This window comes from Acanthochromis polyacanthus, chromosome 3 (genome assembly GCF_021347895.1).
Source record: "Acanthochromis polyacanthus isolate Apoly-LR-REF ecotype Palm Island chromosome 3, KAUST_Apoly_ChrSc, whole genome shotgun sequence".
NCBI lineage: Eukaryota > Metazoa > Chordata > Actinopteri > Pomacentridae > Acanthochromis > Acanthochromis polyacanthus.
The window spans coordinates 20,255,912-20,273,480 of record NC_067115.1 but is presented as its reverse complement, the minus strand read 5'-3'; the positions used below and the strand labels follow the sequence as shown (position 1 = coordinate 20,273,480).

The 17,569-nt window shown below is 40.1% G+C and overlaps 1 protein-coding gene across 1 annotated transcript in view; it reads left to right on the top strand.

Moving 5' to 3' along the window:
* stx8 (syntaxin 8) overlaps positions 1-17,569 on the top strand; it is a 44,174-nt gene that overhangs the window by 263 nt on the left and 26,342 nt on the right. The window contains exons 2-6 of the mRNA XM_022199003.2: positions 643-742; positions 858-952; positions 1,229-1,339; positions 5,132-5,265; positions 6,474-6,566. Coding sequence (XP_022054695.1) covers positions 643-742; positions 858-952; positions 1,229-1,339; positions 5,132-5,265; positions 6,474-6,566 — 533 coding nt within the window. The remainder of the gene's footprint in view (positions 1-642; positions 743-857; positions 953-1,228; positions 1,340-5,131; positions 5,266-6,473; positions 6,567-17,569) is intronic.

Genomic DNA, 17,569 nt, shown 5'->3' with positions numbered 1-17,569 from the left:
GATTAGCTAAATACAACAACATGTTTTTTCAGTGAGTATTTTCTAATTCATCTCATTCAGTTAAGACAAGACATTATCCTTGTATGTACTCGTCAGATATCTTTGTTACATTCGTTGAATCACAAGAGGGGAAGGCCATGTCTAACATGTCACATGATAAACAGTGCCTCTGCTCATTTTCTAATATTTAATCGAACTAAACTAGAACGTGATGACACCAAAGCTTTACAATATCATATATTAAGGCTGGATTGCATACTTATACAGATCAGCACAGGCTTTAGGTTGCTCCGACAATTAATGACGTATTCACACCTAAATCATTACTTACAGCTTTAGCTAAAGTCCAGCATCAATAAACGACTACAACAACTCCTCCTTCAGTCTGAATATTAGCATAGGCATAGCTACTTAAACTCACCAGGACTGACTCTGTTCATTTTAATCATGTAATTGTTATATTTTTAAAATCTGCACAATATTTGGAAACTTACAAGTGGACGTCTCAGTCTCGTGTTTTCTCTGTTGCCATGTTAAAATGTACTGAAACTTACCACTCTGAACCTAATCCTACTAATTAATCTGATGCTGCAGTGTGACAGGCTATAAAACATCACGTTTATCCCATTCATTGATCTTCAGGTTACAGAATTATGATGCCACTTGTCGGCTGGCGCAGGAAATAGCAGAAAACATCCATGAACGGAACAGGCAGCAGAGAACAGGGGGGAACCCTGCAAAGGTGAGGTGTTCTATTCTGTTTTACATGCAGAAATTAAGTTGTATTGCCTAAAAATGTATCTTGCAATAGTCAACTGTGTATTGTTTAACAGTCTCCATTTTTTCTGTCTTTTCAGATAAACATGACACTACGGGCAACACTTCAGAAGCTAAAACAGAATATTGCCCAGCTCAGAGAGAGTTTGTTGCGAGCTTCCTCATCTCGGCGCATGTATCCTTTGTTTCTGCTAATTTTACAAGCAGTGGATGTCATAAGACACAGATTACCTTGAGAGTTGGGGGAGGTTTCTTTGCTTGCATTAACAATATGCTTCCTATAGAGGGCATGAGAGTGTTTTGAAACGGTTTGTCTTTAGGAATACACCGTGACCAACTTTGCTCATGGATTTATTCTGACCCAAAGAGACGTTTGAGACACATCACACGTCTTCTGTCATTGTAAGTGGTTGAGGTAATGCAGCTTTTGACCTTATCATGGCCTCCTCAGAATGCAATCAGAATGTGACAGGAGGCAGAACCTCATTGATGACCTGCTAACCAGAGAGAAGCAGCTCAATGCCACTTTCAAAGGAGACATCACGGAGCCCGAGCCCTCAAGGTATTTGCATAAGAAAAATTAGTTGATCTTGAATATCTTACATCTCATAAGCATCACACTGGGACAGTTTTTTTTTTTTTACCAAATATGACTGTGATGGCCCAGTGTCAAATGGGGTGTGACATATTTATGATCAATACGATGTTTCTCTTGGATTCATACCAGTAATTTTCTGGTCTAGCCTCCTTATGCCTCTTGTAGAATATTTGTCCACCCTGAACTTCTGACTGTCAACTTCAGTAAGTGTCAGAAAGGCCAAACCAAGCATCACCACATGATGTTTCAGGGGGCATCCTGCTCAGAACATGCCACCTTTAATTTTGTGATTCTCCTCTCTGACGTCTTTTTTAAAAAAAAATTATATCTAGCTCTGGCTGTCCAATTAAAAATAATGAATCCTCATTCTCTTGTCTATGTTCTTAACCGGAGAGGTCATAGGCGATTCTCTGCTTTGATGATATGTCACCGGTCACTAACTTTAGGTGAAAGTCTTTGTACATCCGGTATGACCCGTGTCCTGTGACCTCTGCCTGTGCTATCACTCGGAAGGAAGTCTGCCTGTCTGCCATTTTGACAAGGTGCTTAACTTCCTCGCTAATTCTTTTTCATTAAGAGATTTGCTCGCTTTGCACTGTTGATCACACATTTGGCGCCCATGTGAATGCATGAATGTGTCTTGATGAACAAAGATGAAAGGAGTGAGTGTACAGTTTATTACTCTCCACTGAACATATATTGTACTACTTGAAGAGCTCATCAAAGAGCTGGATGCCACTGATATCCTCATCATCATCAGTGTGACAGTTTTGAAAATCTTAGGTAGCAGGTAGTCATTACTGTTTGTAAGATTTGACCCAGTGTTGCCCAGATGATATTTGTTTGGACAGAGAGAGGAAATGGTGTCATGTTGTTAAAACCCTCTGGCCTCTCATGTCTGTTTCATTGCTGAGTGTTTTTTGTTGGCGCCTCCATGTTCTCTTCACATCATAGAGACACCGCAATTATGGAACAAATCTTGTACAGAACAGAAAGTCTACTTTGCCATTATATATGTTTTTAAGGAGTTACTGAAATGACAGCAAAATTAAACCAGACATCAGATGAGTAAGATTTAGAGAACCGCTTTTGCTGATGCCCTGATATGCCTTTCTCTGATATCTTTCACAAGCTTTGGTTTCGGGATTGATCTACTTAGTGGTGCTTTGCACGGGCTTTCATCTTTTTACAGACCACACACCCATTTACATAAAAGGCTCTGTGCAAAAGAAAAAATATCTGAAGCGACATTTTCTAATAAATTAGCTTGGCAAACTGTAATCGTGTGGTCATATGGTTTTTAGTTTGCTCAGTGAGACCTAAATTTAATAGTGATATGTGGTGGGTAATTTGGATTTGTGGGTAGGACCCATTCCCACTGTGTGGTCTCTGAGGACAGAATGTGGGAGGGGGTGGATTGGCCATGCTTGGATAATCTAAGCTGCTTTTTAAAAACTGTTTTTGTGAGAACTTTAGGTAGAAGAGAGGAGACGAAGGTTGCTGAGGGACTTTAATCCATCCCTAAAACAGTTCATTCTAAGCATCTCCATTTCATGCTAAATGAAATACAGACATGGGCCGTTTTTGCGGAGGCTCGGTTCACCCTGTCAGCTCTTGGACTCACCTTTTCTCCATTATTCACTAACTCTTCCTTTGTGTTTGATAGCGCGGGAAGTAGTTGTAATTAGTTAAATCTCGCCTGTCCAAGTCACTCAGTCAGGACCTGGATGCTCAGGCCCCAGTGGTGGCAGTCTAGTACTTTGTGGCTGCCAAGAGATGTGCCTGACTGATTTTGGCGCTTCCCACTGGCTGGTTAATTGGATCTTCACACAATGCATGGAGGAAGCGGAGGGCTGGCACATAGTCTCATAGTAATCAAACATGTTAGAGAGATTAGACTGAATGCTTTGTCTCGCTCACTCCTCTGATGCTATCAACCTCAGCCCGCCTGCACTGTGAATAGTCTCACTGTGCTTTACTGGCCACTTCAGAGGTAGCTTCAAGCAGGCGGTGAGGTAAAAGTTGTGTTATGTGTTCCATGTGCAAAAAAGGTAATCTGTTTTACGGGATTTGAAGGAGCTGGTGTAAGCGTACCAATGACAGACTGACATATCAATACCACAGCAAGTACACCTTGTTTGGTGCAGTAGAGTCATTATTTCCTGTCACTGATAAGTCTGCATGTGGTTCAGGTCACTTTTTTTGAGGCTTGACCAGCAGACGGCTTGCTCTCAGCAGACACAATTAAATCCAGCCCCACACAGAGACCATGAACTCGTCACCGCAAGACAGCCATGGCTGGTGGGGGTCTGAAACACAGCTTTAAGCTATTAAGAGAAGAATAGCTTTTAAACCACATAGCAGTGTTTAGCACAGCACATTACAGTGCAGAGAGCTTTCTGGCCTGTCACTTTGTTAGAGCGAAACCTCCCCTACAGTCCACAGTCCTGTGACAGATGGACATGCAATGTTTACATATTGCACATTCTAACCTGGTGTTTTTCAGTCATTCCAAAAAAAAAACAAACCCTAAAAGACAAATGCGTAAATGAACACCTTTTTATTTAAAGGGTTTTAATGTCAGAAATGAGCAAACTTCTACAGGTGTTTGCTGCAGGAGTTACAGATGTGCATTGTACTCTTATAGCAACCAGCCATATTGATTGTGTAACTATAACGTGGTTAGTGTTGCTTTGGACTTGAATGGTGACGGACAGGGTAAAGGAGTGCCTTGCTGTTACGGCCACCAGTGTTGGTGTGCCGTCAGGTTTCTGGGGTGATGTCCTGTTAGGCCTTTGTGTGATGGAAGATTACATGTGTGGGTTCAGCTGTGGCTGTTTCCAGAGTCTCTGGAACCCCAGCTGCCAGCCATTCCAGCTGATGACACCAGAGTTGACGACTTGCACAGCAACCTTGTTCTCCCTGCCTCCCGACTTTCCTGATTGGGCCACCCTCCAGCTCTCCTCTACCTCTATCCGACCGGATGCAGCCATCACCACACCTGCAGACTATATATCTGCCAGCTTGTTCTTAGTCTGGGCGGCTGGTGTCTGTGACCGGTCTGCCCTGGTGCCTCTGGTGCTATTTCTGTTGTGTTTCGGTCTGTAGGTATGTGTGGTTGGGTTGGTGGGCACCACAGACACTTCGGTCTGTAGACACTCGTGGAGAGTTCTACAGACACTTCAGGCTTAGTGAGAAAGCCATTTGTTTCGAGTATTCGTGACCTGTGTGGTCAGTGCGTGTGAGGCACCAGTTTTGTTTAGTTTGTTTTGGCACTTTTTGTATTGGTTTTTGTTACTTATGGTGGGTGTTGTTTCTGTTTTTAAGTTTGGCTAGGGAGTTTAGTTGTTTTGGATTTAGATAGTTTGGAAACTCTGTTAGCCTTCATTTTGTTATATTCTGTTCTTTGATTTAGCAACACTCACCAGTCTTGTGTTCATTGTTATTGCTTTTATGTTCTATTCACCGCTAAGCAATAAATCCCTTCACCTGAAACAATAACATCTGGTTTTTTTGGTTGCATCCAGCTAACCCCTGGAGGTTGGATCGTAACAATTGCGATACATTTTTAGTTTTTCAGTTGTACCGCACCTTTGAGAAATTCATCTTTAATGCTTCAGCTGCTGTTGCTCTACAGTTGGACTGAAGTAAAATCAACTCCAGAAAAATTTGTTGTTAAGACAGGTCTCTTTTGTTTTTGAAAGGATGCTGCAAAACACTGTGGAATTTAAGAATTGCTCTGATTATGTATTGCAGGTCCACACTGATGGCCGGAGGGTCAGGAGCCAGCGGAGGCATTTCAGCCAACCCTTGGCTGATCAACGAATCAGAGGAGACCAAAGGACTCACCTTTGGAGAGATCAAACAGCAGCAGCAACGAGTCATTGAGGGTAAATGCACATGAATGTGTAGCAGCCACATTGATCAGATTATCAAATCAAAATCAGTCATTTTGGAATCATGTTTTCAAGTATGATTTTATTTTTCTCTAAAAGGAAAAAAAAGAACTTCTAGTCCAAATATGAACATTGTAGCTAATAGCCGTATTTTGATACAATGTCCTGCATAAGTAGAATAATGTGTGAAAGTATCACTTGAACTTTATCCTTTTATCCCCACTGTCGCCCCAATTGGTCTAGGCAGATAGCCGCCTTCCCTGAGCCTGGTTCTGTCCTTTGATTTGATTTGATTTTTGTTCCTTTTCCTATTTTGGGGTTGGTTTAGTTCTTTCCGACTTTTGCTGACTACTTGCTCATAGGGAATCTAAAGGCAGCTTTGGATTGTTGGGTTCTCTGCTCTGTTTTAATTTCATAAGATCTGTGAGATGACACATCTTGTGAGTTCATACTATATAAATAAAATGGAATTGAAACATAGCATGCTATCATGAACATGCATAACATTCCACAATGTGTTTGTGAACAGTATGAACACTACCCTCTGTCAAGTAATCATAATATTCCAGTAAAAAATAAATGCATGAGTAATAGATGATACAAGGATTTTAGATGTAGCCTGAATTGTATTAAAGTAATAGTGGGGAAACTGTATTTAAAAAGGTGATCATTATGTTTCACATTTTGTAAGCCCACATCTATTTTTTTTTTTTCTATTTCCTGCCTCTGACATGGCTTGAACACCCAGACATGAGTTCACCTGCCTCCGTATGACACTTCATTGCAATGTCTCCATTACGGCTCTGGTTATTGTCAGTTTGCGATCCGAGATTCCTGTTAAGACAGTGAAACCAAACCACATGGAGCTTTCTAGTCCCCCTGTGGGATTTCTGGTGAACATGGGTAATGGTGAGCGCCTGAACTTGCGGTAAAAAAGAAATTCCTGTGGTAGAGAGTGTCAAACTGCTAGGGAGGGAAATCTCTTCTCTTCTCACAGCCTATCTCGTCTAATTCCAAAATAATTGTAATTATATAAAAATCACAATGCACCATAATTGCTCCATCCTTACAAGTGGCTTTTTAAAAGGGGATTTCTGTGCTATTTTAATTCTGTACATTTTTCTCAAGTCTTTTTTTTTCATGATTGTCTGACATTGACTAATTTTAGTTCATGTTTTATAACGGTATAAAATGTCTCTCAGCCCAGGATGCAGGCTTGGATGCACTAGCGGCTGTCATCAGTCGACAGAAGATAATGGGCCAGGAGATCGGCAATGAGCTGGACGAACAGAACGGTAAAGTTCAACGTGCATGTGCGTCTGTACATATTCGTCAAACGAAATTCCAGACACATTACGCTGTGCAGTGTGAAAGCAATCAGACTTGCTTCTGTTCTGCAATGGAACTACTTGCCTCATGTGCTTTGCTGGGCAGTGATACTCCCTAACACCACCACACAGTACCAAGCACACACACACAAACATATGTGCACTAAAACTGCTATTGTCAGAGCGCCTGACCTCACATTCAGGTCATGATCATGTCTGCGAAGTTATCTTTTGTCATGTACCCCACAGGGAAATGTGACCTCTGTGTTCATGAAACTTTGGAGGAAAAACTGCACGAGATTTGTGTTTCTGGAATCAGATCTGCTCGCAGCTAATGGTGTCTTTGAGTTATTCCTGGCAAAAACAGTCTTACTTAGTCCATAAATAGCTTCCATCACAGGTAGAATGTTCTATACAGAATGATGTGCATTGCTCCAGACTGTTTTTCTGCCTAGACGGCCGGTACATGAGACACAAGATTTAGAGACGATCATCTGTCAACCGGTAAAAAATCAGATACTTTAATGCATTTCTCTTGGAAGTCTACAGCAAGTAATAGGCCAAACCCTGAGAGTTTTGCCTTACTGAGAAGATGTAGCATGTATTCTTATCATTTTTTATATTTAATTGTATATCTCTAATGTTTATATTGACAGTGAGCCCAGAACGTGCATTAGCGTCTCAGTTTCTCTACTGACAAGCAGGAAAAGAAGCATAACAGTTCAGGAACTGCGAGCTAATAAAAGAAAACAGTAGATAATTTTACCCACAGTAATATTAAAGGAGTGGTGAGGTTAAGTGACACTATGGCTACAACTATTTGTCACACACATTTAAGGCGAGAGTCGGTGAACTTTAGATTTCATGTTTTCTCACCCATGTAGATGGGGGGGGGATACATAGTCTCAAGGCTTCAGTAATTAGCAGGTGATGTTAAATCTGCTGTTTTAAAAGACAAAGTGAAGAAGCCCGAATCTCAACAGAGTTAAAATGTTAAATAAACTAACAAGTTAAAATGAAATGATTGCAGTATTATTTTTTGGTGAATTGCCTGATTACCCTCTTAAGCTGTTCCCATGGGGTGGTCTCAGGCACCTACAGTACAGTTATTGTCCGTTTCTGCTTTGATGACCAGCTTGCAGTTGGGAGTAGAAGGCGTTGTACTATCGTGTAATATCCTGTCTGAGCAGTTGTGCCCAAACGAGTCCAGAAGTTGTATAACTGAGTGATCTCGACGTGGAAATGTGTGACCTTCCCTTCTGCTGGGAAGCAACGGCAGATGTTTAGCTCTGTAGAGAAAGAAAGGAAAGATGATTGTTTGAGTCTGCGTTCATCTCACTGTGTTGAATCACAGTCTGATCATCGCTGTAATGCTCCAACTGCCGTGGCGTTTGACCTGTTTTCTGTCTTGTGTTTTTTTTTTTTCTCGCTGATGTCAGTGTTCTCAACGTCAGGCTGAATGGGCGAATATACTAGTTGCGCTTTGAGATTTTTGTTTTGGCGCTAGAAACAATGTCTTGTCACTGTTCCCATTTTTAGATCCCACATGACACTACTCTTAAAGATAGATTTGCAGGGAGCTCAACTCTTTATTTCTATAAAGGTCAAAAATACACTACCTGTGGTTAATGGACTCCATGTGTTGAAACCTAAAGCATGCAAATTTTTAGAAGAGTGCACACACCACCTGTTTTTTTTTTTTTTCTTCCATGACTTCGTTTGATAATTAATGAGATTATATTGTAATACTGTATATGATTCTCATGGAAATCATTCGTAGTGCTCCAACTTGGGGACATACAGGCTCTTGATAACGGACTCTGATGGACCAAGTTCCTCACAGACTCCTCTGGATCTCTGTCAACGATTTACCTTAATGTTCGGGTTGTTTTCACCAGGTTATGATTTGCAGGACCTAAACTTCCACAGCTTTTCTTTACCTCCCCATGTGTCTTCTCTTTGTGGGGCCTTTGCTGCTCCGCCATCTTGTTTTCACTTCCTGTTCTTTTTTGCCACATTTCAACAGTTCTTTATTTTATTTTATTTTTTCCACATTTCTTCCCTTCACCATGTACCCTCTTTTTTCTGCATCCTCTTCAGTTGAATTATGGGAGAGATCTGTTTTCTTTAGTGGCTGACAAGGTGGAAATGAGAATATATCATGGAGTGTAGACTCTATTTTCTCCTAAGCCTGATTTAGAGTTCTTTGAAGCAACACACAAGCTTTGGTAGAAGAGACTGAGTGAATTTGCCACACAATAAAAAAGAAGTTTGTGTATTTATTTCTGTCAGAATGTGTATAAATGCAGTTTAAAGTGCAGACTTACTAAAAATGCTGCCAGAATATTTCAGTCATGTGCAAACAAAACAAAAGCTTGCTCTTAACTTTGAGGCTGAAAAGCACAAATACTTTGAGTCCTCTACAAAACGCTGTTTTCAATACCAGCAATTGAATCAACTGAATTTTTCAATTTGTTACAGGTTCTGGATACCTTTAGACCCAGCCTTGACTTTTGCTCTCGGATAGTTAAACGAGTGTCATTGCTTTGATATTCTCATTATAACAGCATTATCTCTGACATGGACTATATTTAAAGTGGGCTTTAATCTGGTATTATCTTAATGTGAGTAATTAACACTTAATGAATGGGTTTTTGCTTTCGACAGAGAAATTCTTACGTTTCTTGGATTATTGCTTAAGACAGTTTAATAGGTGCTGCATGGTATTACATTTCAAATTTGGCAATGTGAAAAGTAAGAGTATAGTTTAATGTTTGCTGAGAGGTAAGGGAAATGTGTTTTAGTTATGAAGCCGGAGAATGGCAAGACTTCTTGTTGATCTTGACAGTTGGCGCGTAACCTTGGCGTCCGACTGTCTTTCCGTCCTGTGGGGTTCCTTTCCCCCCAGATCACTGTACTGTAGCAGTGTTTTCCTATAAATAGATTAAGCTCTTTGTAGTTCGGCTGCTCAAGTCTAGCTCATGACCAAAGTGCAGTGGAGGTTGCAGTCATTTCCTTTTCGGGAAACGATTCTGGCTGAGGTCGGCAAGGAAGACGACCCTTTTCAGAGGTTTAAAGATGAACCCAAAGTCCCCGAGTTACTCCCATCGCAGTCTCAACTGAATCCAAATAGACCGAAACGTATAAATGAGTAACTAGGCCAATTATCTCAGTTGCAGTCTCTGTTTTATGGCACATAACATGAATCAGTTTCAAACTGCGCTTTTTCCATTTTACATTCCAGTCACAGTGTAAGGAAAAAAAATCCTTATTGTTAGTGTTAAAATTAGTTAAATCATGTGCGGTCATGTTTTTTTATTGAATATTTCATATGTGATGTTACCATTTCCAAGGCTTCATTTCCACATTAAATGTTGCTGAAAATAGCCTGACACATACCAGCTAAAATGGCTTGAAGTATTTTCCCTTACCACTGAGAAGATCAACATTAATTTTACTTTATTGGTGTTGATATTTCTCATACTGTGGCCTGGAACAGCCACATCGGCCCATGTCAGTGTCTTGTATTTATGAGTGACAGACAGTGGCTGGCTCATTAAGTTAGCTTCTTTTGAAAAGGGCGGCAAATGTTTGAGGCTGTCTCATTTGTCAGAGTTTAATGGCTCTTTCTGAATTGGATTTGGCTGGTGGTGAAATACTGTGGCTATGACATACACAATGTACCTCATGCAAGCTTCTCCTCTCAAGTTTACCAGTGTATCTCATGAATATTCAGTAGGTCTAATTGAAAACCATTTGACGTCGCCAGACAATAACGCCTGTGAATGGCTCAAATCAATTATCAGGAGTATTAGTGTGCTTACTGTATCGTCACGAGCATGCATTATATATTCAGAGCCCATCAATCACATGAAGGACTGAGTTTCTGTTTTCCACCGCCTCTCTGCATCTCTTAAGTTCGTCAGTCTTCAGCTCAACTAAATCTGCTCCTCAAAGTTTATCACACATAAACAATTCAATCAGTCACTGCCATTTGCTTCGTGTATCTGTGAAGATGAAACTTTGAATGGCAATCATACTTCTGGCGACTCTATGGCGACTGTATTTTTGCAGTAACATCAAACACACAACCTTTCCATGTCCTCTCCTCTGTTTTCTATCCTTTGATACTATAAGACAAGATGGGATGAGCCTTTATGAATCTCAGTGGGTAAATTTGCAGTGTTATAACAGGAAAGGACATAATGCAAACATGTAAGGGACATCAGTTGAAATATAGAGAATATATAGAAATATTCATAAGTACAGATTTTTTTATATGTGGATATTGAGATATTGCAAAAAAATTATCTGCATGTGGGCAAAATCGCAAGATATTGCACATATCACTGGTTTTGCACAGGTGCGTCTGAGTGGAAATGGTGATATTGCTCAAATTCTTGTATATTTGTAAAACATGACCTTGTACAGGATATACATAATGCACAGGTTTGTGTTAATATTGAACCCACATGAGTTGTGACAGTTTTTCAGTGTGCGATCTACTAAGAGCGCTGTTGGCTGTGAAGTCTGACAAGCAAAGACGGACTTGTGAATAACATTTAGTCCTGTTTTTACTGAGAACACTGAACGTAGTCAAAGCTTGTGCCGGTTTGGATCTTTTGTTCTTGCTCTCTCTGTCTAGTTTGTACAAAGCAAAAACTGTTACTGAAATTATACAAATTTTTCTGTCAGTCTTTGCAATTGTGATTTCATTTTTACTTTTTCCTGTGTTGCCATTTTTTTGGGATTTAATGTCACTGATCCCTAATAAAACCAACGATTCCTATGGTGGCTCAGTTTGTGGCCTTTCAGTAAATGAAGTGTTCTTTAAGCTATTTGTCTCAAAGCTTGTTAAATTAGCGCTACTTGCCAACTGTTCTCTCTGTTAGTAAGCCAGCAGCTAAAATAAATGTCACGATGGACCTCATTTCTAATAATTAAATCACTGACTTGATTCGCCCTCAGCTGGTCCTGTGTAGAGCTGATATGGATAGCGTTAATGACATCCAAATAAACAGTGGAGTGGGACTAAAGGGGCACAGCACAGTGACATCAGCATCTGCCCCAGACCCATGCTTGGTTTTGCTTTTAGAAACCGACTCGGTGAGCAAATAAACCATACTAATGATGGCACTAGGCAGCAAGTCAGCGTGGTCAGAGTTGTGGATTGATTTATTGTTTGTTTGATTCGCTCCGTTTGAAAGTGAGGCTGGCAGTAGTGAGTAGTGTTTTCCAGACGGCATGGAAATGCGGAGAGTTGTAATGCGATGTTCAAAAGAATGCTGTCATCAAAGGAATGTCAAGCTTGCAATGAGCCGCAAAAGAGAGCATCATCTTGTGTGACCACCAGACTGGCTGACTGATGTTTGACTTTGAGAGTTATTGAGCTATATAGATGATGGGGGATTATGTCGGACACCCACACTATTATGGTCTTTGGTTTCATTTCTCATAGGAAAATGCCAGTTTTATACTACTCTTGAAATGCATCATGGTTTTGTATTTCTACTTGTTGAATATTAAAACTGTTTCAGAAGATGAAAATGATTCTGTGAAGACTTGCGTAGCTGTAGATGCACGAGGAAGACAAAAGATAACCAAATGAAGATGTACCGCCTGACCAAACTTCTGTGCCTCCCTAACCAGACCACAATCAATCATGAGTCCTTGCGTCCTTATTTCTCTATTTATCTGTCTCGGCATTCGTCTTTGTCTAACGCCTTTTGGTGTCACACTGAGAGTTGTGGAGGAGGGGGCTAACAATGACTTGAGGGATTTGGGTCACATCAACCAACGGCAAGTGATGAATAATCCAGTTTAGGCACAGTAAGGAAATTAACATTTTTGGACACTTAAAGAAAAACGTCTGAAGACATTTCATCAATCACGCCTCCTTTTGTTTCGCTCAATGCGCTGAAGTCTCTCTTTTTAGTCAAAGTGCAGATTTAGACTTTGGTTTTCTAGGCTGTCTTGAAATGCAACTGGTTGTATGTTGTGCTAGTTTTTTTTTTTTTTTTTTTTTTTTAGACCTGTTAGTTTATGTGTCTGTTCTTTTAAGTTTCACATGAAGGTCTGAAAAGTGTACAGAAAGATCTATGGTGATTTCACTGCCTTTTTTGTATGGAATTTCTTCATAGTCATGCAATGGTAAAATCTGCGACTGATTCCAGTGTGAGTCTTTTTGATAGTTGCTTGTATGAAGCATATCAAACCTTTAAAGTTCCATGAACTACTGCAGATATTCTCTGTTGCCAATATATTGAGAACTGCATTTACACAATTCCCATGTTGATCAAGATTATAAACACAAGTTTTTAAAGGAAGTATAGAAGTGGGTATAAGGAGGTGAAATTAAATACAGCAACAACAATTATTTTGTGTTTTTCTAATGTCATTTGCAGTATTTTTATACATACTAAAATATAATTGTAGGAGGTTTTCACCCTCGGATGTTTCCCACTTCTGTGGTTTTTGCTTTACAAGCTGCAGTCTTTGTTCAGGATCATGGCTTTGATTTATCTCGATCCATCTGGAGGAAATGTGTGCTGGTGACAGTTGTGAGCAAAAACGGGCCCCACATTAAAAAAGCCAGTGGCAGAATTGCTCATATTCCAGGAAGAGAACTGATGTGTGGCTGTGGTTGAGGAGAGTGATGGTGGAGACACCCGGCACGACTTTCAGGCCTGATTTAGCACTCTCACTTGTCACTGTTGGAATAAAACAAATGTTGACCAAGGTTATTCATTCCATTCCCTTGTGAAACGTGCTCAGCAAAGATTGAAACCACTACAGAAAGGCAACAGGTAAAAGACAAAGCTTCAGCAATGTTGACCGAAAAGCAGAGCCCTCTTCCATCTTTCTACATCTGTTCATTATTTAATGCCCCCCATTATATCGAGAGCCCAACATTTACAGAGAAGCGAGTTGAAAGTGGTGGTTTTTGTAAACCGTGGGTATATTTCATGGCTGTTTGATTACATATTATAGTATGATGTGTTAACTAAATGCACAAGGTACAGGACAGACTTGAACACATTTTGTATTGTCTTGTTTGAGAATAGATAATACACCGAAGCGTTTTGTGCATCACGGTGACTCATGTCTGTGTGTTTCTCTGTTATTGTGTAAGGGATATTGTAGTACATTAAGAACCACCCTTGCCACAGCTCTCTGGATCAAATGATCCTGACTTGGCATGTTTGTGGGAGCTGATGTTTCTTTGGGTTGATTTTAGCTGGAAATGGTGAAGGAGAAATCTCTCATTTGAGTCTGCTCAGCTCAAGTATTGCCTGTTTAGCAATAATGCTTTGGTGTCGACTCTTTCCTCGAAGAAACAATTTAGAATGCAGCTCTTTGGTGTCTTTTTTTTTGTTTTGAAAAGAAACAAATTCTAACAGGTTCAGTGCAACATACTGTTTGTGACAAATGAGTAGAAAACGGAATTGTAAGACTGCACATCCACTACTCCCAGCTGTTGCAAAGCAGATTCAGAAGGTTTGATGTAAGGACAGTGAAGTCTATACTGCACTGCATTATTCATTTACCGGTATTAAAGAATCTGCCCTTAATTTAACTAAAAATAAAATATGAAGCTAGAATTGAAGATGGACAGTGTTTGAATGCTAAGATGTTAGCATGTGGCTAGCTGTGTTTGTATCCAGTTTTGTAGTGAGAGTAGACTGTACGGTAAAAAGGCCTAAAATTCTCTTAGGCTCTTTGTTGCACGCTTTGTTTCACGTGCGCACACACTTCCACACACCAGACATTGTGCAAGCACCCAGAGAAGCCTAATATACAGTATGATGCAGGAGTAAGGTGTGGTCAGTCCTGCTTAGCTCATCTGCAGCCCCGGATCCCTTCCAGATGTCCACCAACAGGCCTGTTTGGAGACTGGGTGAGGTTGTTTCTCCTCCACTCCCTGTCCTATCCATCCTCCACAACATGCACAGCCACCATGCTGGCAGTCGCAAGCTTTTTCACAAACTATCAATTGTGCATTATCCCCAAAAACGTGTCCGCTAATGAGCAATGAAAAAAATCTTAAAGAATGATTTCACCAGTCTTTCCCACCACTGTCTTGAAAGCAGAAGATGAGACAACTTATGGAAACACACATTTCTTGAGTTGTGCGTGTTCTTTGAATGGTTTTTGTCTTATTTACTAAGCCTTTGAGGAATTTTAATACTGTCGCAGTGGGTATTAAAGGGGTACAGCATCTCTGACAACAGATTCTGCAATTTATTTTCTATTACAAAAATTTTATGTTATAGTAACCTTTCAACCATCCACACATCAGACATTTGCCGAGGCAATGATGCATGATTTCAGTCAACTCATTACTTATGCTTAATTTTCTACAATTCATTCAGCAGTTGCTTGCTTTTTGTTTTTTATTGGAGATTTCCAGTTCTTTTTTTCCATTACACTAGTATGACATACAACTGTGTCCAGACGTTCATTCACTGTCTCACATTGAACGATGCTGAATTCAGCCTCTTTTTATTTTCTGCCTTTTTATATTGAGGGTTTTACTTGAATTTTTTAACATTTATTTTGGCACCACACAAACATGTTATTCAACTGCTCCTATTGTAAATAGTGTTAATTATCACAGTCTGTGCCATACTACACCCTTATGTTGACTGAAGTAATGAATAACTATCTTGTAAAAATCATGTTTTTATTGGTTTTGTGAGAATGCGTAAAGGCTTTTACTCATAGATCAAAGGAAGCCAGTTCAACCGGGTACTGCAGGACTGCCAGGACATTTGACCGACACTGACACTAGCATGACGTTTTTGGGGAGACATAAATCATAAAATGAAATATTTGACACAGTTCATACATGTGTTCTATGTAGCAGTATTGTAGATCCATAGTATTTTACTCTTTGCTTCAGAGCAATTCATTCAGAAGTTATTTAATACAGTATACCTTTCTTTCACATTAATTGAATTTAGATTTCCTTTTGTTTTATTGAATTACACACTAGCAATAATTATTGTAATTCTTAATATGTGCATTCTCTATGCACATCATATAGAATTTGAAAGCTCCTTGAATTTTTGTTTTGCTGTTTCTCTGCAATAAACTGATTTATATTCCAAATTATGTGGTCACAGAATGCACCCTTTTATGTAACTTTGCTTGACTACTTTATTGCTGTTCTATCCCTGCTGCCCTCGTATGAATTATTTGGAAAATTCTGCAATAATGCTGTAATATGGATGAAGAGTGCAAGGTCTTTGGTTTGGGCATCGTTTTGTAAGGTGGAGTGTGTATAAGTATGTAAACCATAGATAGAATGTGAAGTATTGTCTGTGTACGGATATAACATTGTCTGCTGGTCAGCATTACCTCACTGGATTACCTGTTCTAAATTAAGATGTCATTATTTGACTGCATTTTGTTCACACAGTTAAGTGTTGCTGCTTTTTGCAGAGAATTGCATAGTGCATGTGGTATGTGTACAATTTAACAGCAAACTATTGTTGATATTGTGCTGTAATTTGTCCCTGGAGAGCATTTGCGGGCTGATTGTCCAAGGGAAGCACATTAGCCATATGTGTTGGTGGTATTGGTGGTTGGGAACCTCTAAAGCTTCGGCTGTCAGTGCTTTTGGCTCTGAGGGAAGGATTCCCTGCCATTTAATGGTACCTTTAGGCTGACTCAGGCTTGGCCTGGCAGGTTCCTTTTGGCTAACGCAAGTGACAGCGGGAACAAATCTCCCCCTCTGTTTATTTAATTGCTAACCGCTCCGGTTTGGAGACTACATTCAAAGGGCCGACGAGCAGAGAGCTGCCTTGCGCTCTCCTCAGCCTCAGGGAAGCATGGGTCATCCCACATAATGAGTGGAAGGACTTACTTTACTAAGTCTGCTTCAATCCACAGCCAGCACGTGGTTCCCATTTAACCACAGAGGGAAGATTGCACCTTCATCTGCTGGGCATTTTTATGTGTTTATGTGTGTGTGCAAGTGCACATATATACATCTGTTCTTGAGCACTCTGCACTTAGTGTGTGCACAGAGATGAGTGTGTATGTTTGAGAGTGTAAGGGCCTCGTCTGTGTGAGATCACTGTGTTTGTACTGAAAGTGTACACCACATGTCCAGCATATGTTGTCAGATTGTGATTGGCACACATGCTGTATTTCTATCTGCATGAGGGGCTAAGAGGCCACTGGCCAGTCAGAGATGGTCTTGAGTTTAAGGGGAAATGTTGGTGCAGGACCACACACACACACACACACACACACACACACACACACACACACACACACACACACACACACACACACACACACACACACACACACACACACACACACACACACACACACACACACACACACACACACACACAGCGCGAGAGAGTGTGCAGTAGAGAACAGGGTGGGTTAATCTTGAAAATGTACTGTGCAAAGACAGTAAGTTGAGGGAGTCTGAGATTTTCTGCAGTGAATGATTGATGGAGCAAACAAAAGGTGGATGAGAGAGGAAAAACTTGGACCAAGATATTGGAAAGGACGGTATGTAAAAATGAGAAAGGGATATAAAATACAAATAAGTGAAGAAACGTAAACATCTTGGCCAGTCGAAGTCACTCACGAAAACATCTTTTGCCACAGCTAGTGCAAAGACAGACATGGACAAAGGGAGAAAGAAATGCAATTTACAAAAATGAAGATTTTTATAAATGTTTTTTAAATGGAAAACATATATATATAGGTGCTTTATGAGAAATGCTAAATTAAAATAAAATAGATCAAATATTTTTACTGCCGTTTTGTCCTAGAATATGTGGTAGTGGTAGACATAACATACAGTGTATTGCTATTGCACTGGAGAGGTATTTGACAGAGTCAAGCATCAAGTGGCTTTCTAAAAGATAGCCATCACCTAACCTTCAAAGTTATATATTGCTGTCCCGTTAAAAAGTGTTAAGTCTTTCATCATGCTGCAGAAA